This window comes from Protomyctophum parallelum (genome assembly GCF_964188405.1).
Source record: "Protomyctophum parallelum genome assembly, chromosome: 1".
In the NCBI taxonomy this organism is placed as follows: Eukaryota; Metazoa; Chordata; class Actinopteri; order Myctophiformes; family Myctophidae; genus Protomyctophum; species Protomyctophum parallelum.
Window position 1 is genome coordinate 90,182,971 of NC_139697.1, and position 11,240 is coordinate 90,194,210.

Here is an 11,240-nt window from a genome sequence, read left to right on the forward strand (position 1 = left end):
TTGGTCCAGACAATACTGAAAAACTGCTAGCTTGCCTTACATAACGTTTTAAGACTAGGACTCAAGATGAACAGCTCATCAGATTTAGTTCTATTTATTTTCCTTCCTCCAAAGAAGATGATACGATCTCCCACAATGCAACAGCACATACCCTTCATTGGACATGGTCCTTTCCCCTTGGGCTCAACCTTCTTCCAGCAGAAGGTCTCTGGACTGAATTTCCACATATCATTGAGGTACAACAGTAAGTTACCGTTCGAGCCGCCAAATATGTACAGCTCTCCATTGGAGGTAAAGGCTGAATGCCACCTGCATTTTTCTGGAAGGAGATGTGGAGAATTTGGGTTCAGCCAGTGGTTGGTGTGTGTGTCAAACAGTCTGATGCTGTTGTAGTGTACCCACTGGTAACACTCATAACCCCCAAATACAAAGATCATTGTCCCGATGATGGTAGCAGAGTTCCTCTGGTGTTAATTAAAGACCAGACCATCGTGCTGGTGTCCAACTTGTACATGTCATTAATCGATCCAGTCTGGTTACATCCTCCATGGATAAATATGACCCTCCCCAAGACACAGGCTGAGTGGCAGTACCTCTCCTCTGAAACAGTCCCAGAAACCCTGAGTTTGAACCATCTGTGGGCGTCAACATCAAATGCATAAAGCACATAGCCTCCCCAGATGTAGACTGTATCTTCTACCAACACTGCTGAGTAGCCGTAGCACATGGAGGGAACCTCTAGGTGGCATCCTCCTCTTCCAGGTTCAACTGGAGGTAACTTCTTCCAGCATAAAGACACTGTGTTGATTGAAGACATAGACCTCCATCTGTTCCATGGTGTAGTATTTCCAACTTTTCCATCGACCATCACAGAAGCCGCCAAAGGAATAAAGTTTGTTCTTCACTGCTACAGCAGCATCACAGACTCGCTTTGGTCCTCCTGCTTTGGAAACGGTCCAAGACAACATCTGTCTGTCTGTCAGTCAGTCTGTCTGTCTGTCTGTCTGTCTGTCTGTCTGTCTGTCTGTCTGTCTGTCTGTCTGGCCTGAGGCCTGGTATGGTTTGGTATGCTTTTTTGGGAGTGTTGGCAGAAGCCTCAGCTTATAATAGCCTGCCCTTTTAATATTCAAAAAAGCTATAAAGTATGAAAATACAGTACAACAGAAAAAACAAAACAAAGAACAAACAAAAGCAAAACAAGACAAAACAAAAATAATAATAATAATAATACGCAAAAGAAGGAGGAAGGAAGTATTTTGGTTATTCTTTTATGATATACAACAATGTACGTCAGCTATTTTAGCTCTTTTCTAGGGCTAAAGTGTTTAAACACCCATGCTGTTATGGGGGTTGACCTACATACAGACAAACCTATGTTTTGGTCCTACCGCTGTCCCAAAGGCAGACATGCACTATGTTTATGTTGTGGGTTTGTCATAACATGGTCATGTGAGGGAGAGGGTACAAGAGTGCACTGCACACATGCAGTGTGCAATACGGCGTGTTGATGTATGTGTGCACATACACATGCATAATATGTGTGCTTCTGCGAGAACGTGTTTGTCTGTCTGTCCGTGTGTGTGTGTGTGTGTGTGTGTGTGTGTGTGTGTGTGTGTGTGTGTGTGTGAGACGTGTGTGTGTGTGTGTGTGTGTGTGTGTGTGTGTGTGTGTGTGTGTGTGTGTGTGTGTGTGTGTGTGTGTGTGTGTGCGCGTGCATGCTCGCTCGCACCATGAGACATAGCATGAGGTATATTTCGTGTTTTTTCTTGTGTGCGTGTGGGCGTGGGTGAAAGGTCATTGTGTGGGTGGTCATCCGGGGTTGTGTGAGGGAAGCCATGCTAGCCTGGGATGTTGTTTTGAGACAGGAGGGAACAGAGATAGAGAGGTGTGTGTGCGTGTGTGTGTGTGTGTGTGTGTGTGGGGGGGGGGGGTCCCCATCAAACATGAGGCCCTGCCTGATGGGTCCCTATATGGGCCCCTGCACACGCACACACAAACACACACACACACACACACACACACACACACACACACACACACACACACACACACACACACACACACACACACACACACACACACACACACACACACACTTTTTCCATTACCTTTTCCTGTCTTTCATTTCCTTTTTGTCTTTGTCTCACTGCTTCAGAATCCAGAATCCTGGATGGAGGCTCAGCAGACCTGCATCTCTGCAGAGAACACTCACTCTCACTCAATTTGGTCTCATAGCAAATGAACAAATGGCTGGCTGGCTGGCATGCCCCCGTCTTCGTTGAGCTTTCTACAGTATGTCCCTTGTGACAAGTGGCATCCTCCACTTATAAAAGCACTCTGCTCAGCCAGAAGCATATATGCTGTCGTCTTTTGGTAATTTCTCACTGTAAACTGGATCTGAGGGCTCTGCCAAACATATGGCTATTTATGGATGCCGTACTAGTGTTAACACAGCCTCAGGGTTCATTTGGTTCTATTTTACACTGTCAGAGATAAATGAACACTCCAGCCTGTGGTTGCTTGGGTTTATTTAGTATCCTGGAGAGACAGTCATAGGTCATCGTGTCACATGACCTTGTTGTGTCCAAACCTTGATCTCAGGAGACCAAAGGTCAGGGCTGCCGGTCAGAAACAAAACACAGCAGCACAACAAGTGGTCTGCTGAGGTTCAACTTCATTCAACTTATTGTAAAAACAAAAAACAAATCCCGGCGCTGCCTGGAATTTTGGCAAATCAAATATTGCCAAATATTTACAGTTAGATGGATGCATTGCAATATTAATTATACATTTTGGGAATCCCTGTTGTCCCAGCCCCTTTTGCTCATGAAGTGTTGATGTGTGTACATATGATATTTGAAAGAGCCGCAACGTACCATTCATGTACCATTTATCAAAAAAGTTAACTCCACTTACTCTATAATAAGCATATATAATAAGCAAGATAAGTTCACTTCATAGCAGTGATCATTAAGTCAAAGCAAACATTCTTTTGAAATTGGAAGTAATCATTGCAGGCAGCATTTGGAGGCAATAGGGTCCTGGCCCTGGAACAATATGGTTGCCTTCTCACACTCTGTATCCTGAGGTCTTCCAGGAATCTAGAAGAAATAGCAGAATGACAAAGAAAATTCACAAAATAAAATAAAATCAAAATGTATTTTGTTCTGCACATAAGTGTTTGTGTGTTTGTTTCTTTGTTTGCTTATTTACACAGATAAGTGTACTGATGATAATTATTAAAATAAAGCATAACCTGATAAGGTGGAATATGAATACTATTAAAGGCATAAGTAATAATAGAAAGTATTGATTAGATACCTGGTTGCAGACAGCCCTTCCGTATCGTACAAATGTGACAAAGTGTTCGCAGTTGCAGGAGAACAGATCATATGTAAATACCACATTAAGAAGTAAATTGAGGCGTTTCCGCATATCTTTCTTTGAGGATGGTGGGAATTTATGGCTGTTGTTATCGATGGAGACACGGGCCCCTGTAGGCACGTTCACCTCCTCAATTGGCATCCTGCGTATCTTGGTTTGCCCCAGAAGGATGTCCCCGCTCATGGGGAAAGCTGATTGCAGGTAAGTGCGCACACTGGACATCAATTCGTTCTCATCTAATGGGAGCATGAGGAATTAGAAAAATCTCAAAACGTTTGAAAAACTTTGAATTCTAAATTTGCGTCTCCCGAAATAAAATGAACAATCATGTCATCAAGCAAAATGCTTTCCAAAACTTATTCTAAATTAGGCCTATACTCCAATACATACAGCAAATTATTAGATAGCACATATATTAAAATGGGAACAGGTGATTCATGTAAAGCTATCATGATACAGACATTCAATTTACATTATCTAAATGTCTCACCTGCTACAGCGAAATGGATTACATGTCCATCCTTTTCATATACAGCCCAGTGTGAGTATCCAATAGGGTAGCAAAATTCTATCAAGTCTCCAAACTTGGCACTGGACTTAATTCCATCAATCTGTGCATAAACAAATTGTATTTAAACAACAGAAAAACAACCCTCTGCAGACTGATCTCCACACCCTGGTAAACTTCACCTAGTTTAGTTTAGTTTTAAAGCTTAAAGCTTTGGCAGTAGGCCAAAGGTGAATGCATAATTCGTCTTTTTGCTTTATATTCTTTCTCCTATATTTTTAGGGATGGTAAATGCTTATTGTTTCTTTCCTTGCCTCCTGTTTCACAAAATGTTTACCACATCAATCTTCACATTATTCTTTCTGTGCAATTGAAACCATAAATGTATGCCTTTCTATTTTCTTACCTGCTTTTGGTAATCCATTATTGACTACTGACAAGTTGCTCTCAGTAAAGACTCTTTTATCTAACCCGCCCTACTGGGCATGTGCCATTGTTGTCTAGTTTGAAGTGAACAATGCTGACACACAGATGTAGGATGACCCCCTATGAATCACTTCATTCAATGGAAAGGAATTGCATGTCCCCATTCTTCAGGGTGTAATTGTACATTACAACCCCGCAATTCCTTTCCATTGAATGAAGTGATTCATACATCGGGGGCGGGCACGGGCACACAATTCAATTCAATTCAAAGGGCTTTATTGGCATGAGAAAACATACGTTTACATTGCCAAAGCAGAAAGAACAATACAACAATACAGCAATACAATAAAAACAAAAATGATGTACATTTGAAGGTCAGAATCTTCAATAGATCAAAGTCTATGTACCAAGGTCACTCAATGCAGGTATAGTGCAGGAATATACACAATGATGAGTCTTTAGGGTGGTTGTGTTCCATTTGATATCCTTCTCCTATCACAGCAACTCACAAATCTTGCTGCTGTGTTTGCACATTGTTGTACTTCGCCCAGCAGATATGGGAGTTTTTTGTCATTGGTCATGTTTTCAAAATCTCTGTGTGTGGTTGTAATCAGTGGGAAGTATGTGTCTCTGATGTCTTGGTACAATGGACAGATGGTTAGGAAGTGTAGCTCGGTTTCCACTTCATTTTGTGTGCAGTGGGTGCATAGTCTGTCTTCTCTCGGGATACAGGTCTGCCTATGACGGCCTTTCTCGATTGCGAGACTGTGCTCACTGAGTCTGTACCTAGTTAAGATTTTTCTTTGTTTTGGGTCGGTCACGGTGCTCAGGTATTCTGCCACTGTGTATTCTCTGTTTAGGGCCAGATAGCATTCTAGTTTACTCTGCTTTTGTGTTGCTTCTTTCCAATGTGTCAGATAGTTTTCCTTTTGCTGTTTTATAATTTGGTTTAGTCCAATGGGTTTTCTATCTCGTGGCTCTGTTTGTGTTTGTGCCCGGAGTTCCAGGGCCAGATGGCTGAGGGGGCATCTCTCTAGAGTTTCACTGTGTGTGAGTGCCTTGTTATGGAGTGCATCTAGGTCACTTTCTTTTAGGTGGTTGTAGAACTTAAGTGCTCTTTTTTTTATTTTGATTATGAGTGGGTATCGTCCTAATTCTGCCCTGCATGCATTATTTGGTGTTTTTCGCTGGGTACGGAGAATGGATTTGCAGAGTTCTGTGTGTAGGGTCTCGGTTTGGTGTTTATCCCATTTTTCAAGATCATGGTTTGCTAATGGTCCCCAGATCTCGCAACCATAGAGGGAAATTGATTCTATCACAGAGTCCAGTATTTTAAGCCAGGTTTTAATTGGGATGTCTATTTTTATGTTTCTTTTGATGGCATAGAATGCCCTTCTTGCCTTGTCTCTCAGGTCCTTTACAGCTTGGTTGTAGTTCCCTGTGCTGCTGATGTTTAGGCCAAAGTAGGTATAGTTTTTTGTTTGTTCTAGTGGGATTGTATTTAGGATAAATTGGTGGTTTTGGCGGCTGGGCCTTTTTTGAAATATCATGATTTTAGTCTTAGTTAAGTTCACTGTCAGGGCCCATGTCTGGGAGAATTTGTGTAGGAGATCACACACACAATAAAGAGGGCAACAGATGTATTTAGAGGACAATAACACTGACTAGATTCAGTGAACCTATTCTTATTGTATTTCTTTCTTTTTATCACACCATTATGTACCAAGATGATTTCACTTCCTGAAACGATGGGACAGCTGTATTGTAAATGCATGTGACAATAAAAACCTTGAATCATAGAACCTGCTTCACACATTGACCTGTATGAGACCAGAATTATATGGTCTCAGGGTTGTATATCACTAGAAGCTTGTGTGCCTTTGCTCACTAATAGTGGCAGTGTGATCTGAGTGAGACACACACACACACACACACACACACACACACACACACACACACACACACACACACACACACACACACACACACACACACACACACACACACACACACACACACACACACACACACACACACACACACACACACACACACACACAATTTTATCCCACAATTTTGTAACCCATTTTTCACCCAATGTGTCAATTATCTAATGTGATCCATGGGCTCTACACACCCTCCGCCAACCTGGGGAGAGCAACGGACTTGAACTCATGCTTCCTTCATGCATGAGTGTCCAAGTCGCTCCTTTACACCTGAGAGGGGGGGAGTTTCCCTGGTTGGACGTAGCGCGTGGTAGGAACACGTTATTCCAACCAGTTCCTTTCCCCTCCATCAGGCGCCCCGGCTGGCCAGGGGGAGGCAGTTTAGAGACCAGGATTAGGCCTACTGCATGTTTTTGTGAGGTTACCTACCCTAGGCGACACGGGGAGAACATGCAAACTCCACTCCTTTGTACAAACTGTACATTTTGAACGAAGGCAGTTTTGTCTTTGTGTTGTCTGTTGATCTTACTGGAAATGTGCCATTACACTCTAGTTTGAACAACATGCATGTTATTTGTGAATCCCCAGTGTGGCTAAAGTGAAAACATTGGACTGGCCATGGCCCATGGTCAACATGCTGAGAGGCTGGCCAATTACTATTTTTAGTTTTTAGTTTTTTTACAATAATATATAATAATAATAATTAGGATAGGCTTACAAAAATATATACTAGATGGCAATGGCAACACATCAACAATGTTCAACAAAGAGTGACTGATTTTGTATCGGGTAATGGCTGTTCTGTTATTTCATTAATCTAATGAATTAATTCATTTTTAGGAGATTTTTTTTTGGGGGGGGGGGGGTCATTCATTCATACCTAGGAATTAATTAATTCGTTAATTGACAGGTGTGTCCCTATTTTTTATAAATTTTAGCTATTAGGCCTAACTCCAGTATTAACTGAGGTTTAATTACACAGTATATACAGATCAGACCATCAGGGGTGCACAAACATTTCCGCAATGACCCAGAAATATTGATCCATTGTGACACAACTCAATGTAGTATTTAGTCAATAATTGACCATTCATTGTTTGACTGCTGGTAACAGCCATAGTATTTTACAACTGTTTAAAGTGTTTGTGCAGCCAAAAATGATTTCCCCATCCAGACTTATACAAACAAATTACCTTTTGGCCAAAAATGAGGTCTATAAATACGAAGGAATAGTTTTTATCAAGTTTTTCAATACAAACACCTGAAACGCTATATTATTATTATTAATAATAATAATAATAATAATAATAATATTAGGCCTATTTTATTTATTTATTTTTAAGCCCAATTTGTGGAATTTGTGGATGGTTAACATACCATATTAAAATGTAGGTATGATTATGTGGAATGACACTATATGGGCTATAGGCTATATCCAACAACAACAACAACAACATAATAAATATTGGTAGGAAAGGTTACTGTTCTTGCACTGTAAAAATCCTCAGTTAATTTATAACTGAGTTCGACAAATGAAATCAAATGAACCCTGACCTTATTAGCTCAAATGGAACATTGTAGCCTAATTCTGAGAGTGCCTATACAAGTAAAACTCCATGGAACCAAATGGAAATATGGACCCTTAATCGGCTTTAGGGTTCAAATGGACCCTTTAGAGTGAGACCAATGAAGTGTGTTGAACTGATTTATTAACTAATTTAGCTTATGGGGACCTCCTGAAACAAACGACCGCTGGGGTGCCGACCCCACTTTGAGAATCACTTACAGTTGCACAATGTTGTTTTCTGCGGTGACGTCACGTCGGGTGTGTGTGGGTTCTAGCGGTCCAGTCTCTGTCTGTCTGACTGTCACTTTGAATTTGAAACCGCTAGGCTACTCATCCCACCGGGTCCGGGAGCTCCTGCATGAGTCCTGTACAAATCCTGAGGGCATTTTGTTTGTTTGTGTCCGTATAAAGCGAATCAATAACACCTAATACGGTCGTAGATTAATTTGAATCCCTACAGTGAGACTGAGGTGCTGATCTACACGAGGACATGTCGTTGAACTTGTCCGTGTCGCTGTCGCTTGTCCTGTTGCTGCTGCTGGTCGGTGGAGCGGCGCCTGCAGAGCTGAACGACCCGCAGAACCAGGCCAAAAGACGCCTTACTCTGCATGACATAGGTAACTGTTTTACTGTCTACATTTCAGTGGTTTTCAACCCCTTTCGTTATGTATTCTGCATTTGAGCCACGGACCACCATTAGATGACATTTAGGGCGCGTTCGGAAATACCGCACCGGAGCGCACTCGCCTATTAGTTTGGATACTGGACAACTCACCCCGGTGAGTTGACTTCACTAGTTCACTTTCTTAATTTTTCAGAAGTTTATATCTCTCTCACACGCACACACACACACACACACACACACACACACACACACACACACACACACACACACACACACACACACACACACAGAGAGAGAGGGAGAGAAATCAAGATAAATAGGATAAAGAATTCAGCATACTTATACAAGGAAATGAGTGGAATCACTCAACTCTCACCCTGAGACAACTCACCCCGTGAGTTGTCCGGACTTTCGGGGTGAGATATCCGGACAACTCACTTGGAGATGCAAAAAAGGTGAGTTGTCTTGTTGTTACCATTAGTTTGCATTGCACAGTGCGCTCAGTGCGCTATTTCCGAACGCCTCTCGGACCCATATAACTAAACTATTTTTTTCCACATGTCCATCCATGCTGTAGGCCTATACTGATCGATGTTGGTAACCATAGCATAGGAGAGATAAACGTTGATCAAAATAACAATTATTGAACTAGCTAGGCTACATAGTTGTGTAGACTTATTGTGAATTAACTAGCCTAAACACTCATCTTACATCTTACTCTCAAGAGTTAAAGATGTATAAGGGTCAATTTGGTTATTAACTCCATAATTTAATTGGGGACCACCTGGAACCCCCTTAAGGACCACTGATAAGGATATCTGATAGCGAGAAAATTAGAAAAACAAATGTATAGCCTATTTTGCTTTCTTTTCAAAATAACAAACGACAAAATATATTGCTTTGCCTATCGGCAGCCTATGTTTATTGTAACTAGGTTTTTGAGTAATACAAAAGATTGCTATTTCTCCCATTTATATATAGTCCTATAGTCTCCTAGATATAAAATATAGCTGGCAAATTGTTTTTGATATGGCTTACTAGACTATACTTAGTTAGGCCTAGCTATGTCTTAATGTCTAGTAAGAGTTTAATGTGCTGTGTGTGTGTGTGTGTGTGTGTGTGTGTGTGTGTGTGTGTGTGTGTGTGTGTGTGTGGAGATTTCAATATTCTCCCCTGCAAGTAAATTGTCCCTGAGTGACTGGATTGCTATAGGATTTCTTATTTTGTCATGTATTAAGTTTTGTATTTAATAGTCTTCCATTATGTCTTCCTATCATTGATCATGATGACTATTCTGCCAGACATTTCTGCTCAAAATGGTTCAGTGTCTGGTTTAAACAGTGTTGCTGTAATGTGTGCCTTATCAGGGACGGATTAACCCCGATGAGGGCCCCTGGGCCGGTAATATTTGAAGGGCCCCCATAGCGCACGTGCGTGCGACATTTTCGTGTTTTTCTCATCTTTTTAACCTAAATTTAACTAAATCAACAGCCAATGAAGGGCCCCAGGAGCCCTTTTCATGGCGTCAAACCTAGTACCTTACGGTCTAATTTCCCCGATGGGCCCCTGAGAGCCAAGGGCCCCTGGGCCACGGCCCCACTGGCCCAATGGCTAATTTGCCCCTGTGCCTTATGATATTTCAGATATTATACAAGTCAAGTCAAGTGGTTCGCAAAGTGGGGTCCACCCCTCAGGATTCCTTGAGGGGGTTCCAGATGGATTGTTAGCTCTGTAACTCTACAAAATATGTGTACAGAATATTACCAAATGGACCCTATATGTAATGACATTCACTGTCAGAGTTATGGTGCTCCTAAGTGCAGTACTAACTACAATATGTCTCTGGACCATAGAGTTATATATCTAAGCTCTGGACATGCACTGACTTATTTATTTGTCTCAGAAGTCAAACCAGCCTTCGTGAATTTGGGGGATAAAAAGAAGTAGCTATATGTCAAGATCATATACAATTAGTGCAATTAATCCATTCAGCTGACAAATTGAAACGTCTTAAAACCTGTTTTGCATTTTAGCTTTCAATTTAACTGACCAAGAACATTCCACCCCCTGTGCTGTGTGAAGTGGCACCTGGTGCGTAGCTACACACAGTCAGGGACCACTCCAAATAAAAACCTACACCTGGTACAAAGAAATCAACGGGGGGATATGCCCAGGGGCCATTCATGAAACAAGTCGGTCAATGATTGATAAAGGGCATATTTGACCTTTGACCGCTTACTGATTATTAACCCATTCTGACCTGAGATCAGATTTAAAAAAATGTCAGACGTTCTTCAATTTTTCAAAAATAGTAGACCTACAAGCTCGTATCGCGCCACTCGGTGGCGCGATATGAGCTTGTAGATCTGCTATTTTTCAAAAGCTAAAGCATAACATGATGCCAACACCAAAATGGGTGCCCGGTCAGAATGGGTTAATATCCACTTTAAACCAAAACGTCCATTCACTACAGACAGTATAGTCCTGTCACAATTATTACAAAATCGCCTAACCGCAATAATTTGAGATAGATGGATCTGAGATGATCAATTGTTTTTTTGCATAATTGTCCGACTTGTTTCCTTGTTTTAATATATTAATAATAATATTCATTCATAGATTTTCTAAAATAGTGGAAATGGGCGGCAAATGTACATGGTCACGTGTCGCTGTTGTAAATCTGCTATTTTAACTATTTTTAACACATTTTGAGTGTAACATAATTAAATATAGCCTATTTCTGCCATAGTATTTTTTTTTTCTTTTTGAAGTTATTGCCCTGTG

General features: G+C 41.3%; 2 protein-coding genes across 2 annotated transcripts in view; one reads left to right on the plus strand and one right to left on the minus strand.

Moving 5' to 3' along the window:
* Window positions 1-2,511: 2,511 nt before the first annotated feature.
* Window positions 2,512-4,316, minus strand: LOC310863789 (phospholipase A and acyltransferase 4-like; the record flags this gene model as incomplete). The annotated part of the gene is made up of 4 exons (XM_083772283.1): window positions 2,512-3,101; window positions 3,322-3,620; window positions 3,875-3,995; window positions 4,299-4,316. 4 exons carry the CDS (start codon window positions 4,314-4,316, stop codon window positions 3,009-3,011), a joined length of 531 nt encoding a protein of 176 aa, XP_083628409.1. The 3' UTR covers window positions 2,512-3,008.
* A 3,846-nt stretch (window positions 4,317-8,162) lies between these two features.
* The window catches only part of LOC310863808 (stanniocalcin-2-like), a 6,255-nt gene continuing 3,177 nt past the window's right edge, over window positions 8,163-11,240 (plus strand). Inside the window, exon 1 of the mRNA XM_083772300.1 lies at window positions 8,163-8,448. Coding sequence (XP_083628426.1) covers window positions 8,322-8,448 — 127 coding nt within the window. The 5' untranslated portion in view covers window positions 8,163-8,321. The remainder of the gene's footprint in view (window positions 8,449-11,240) is intronic.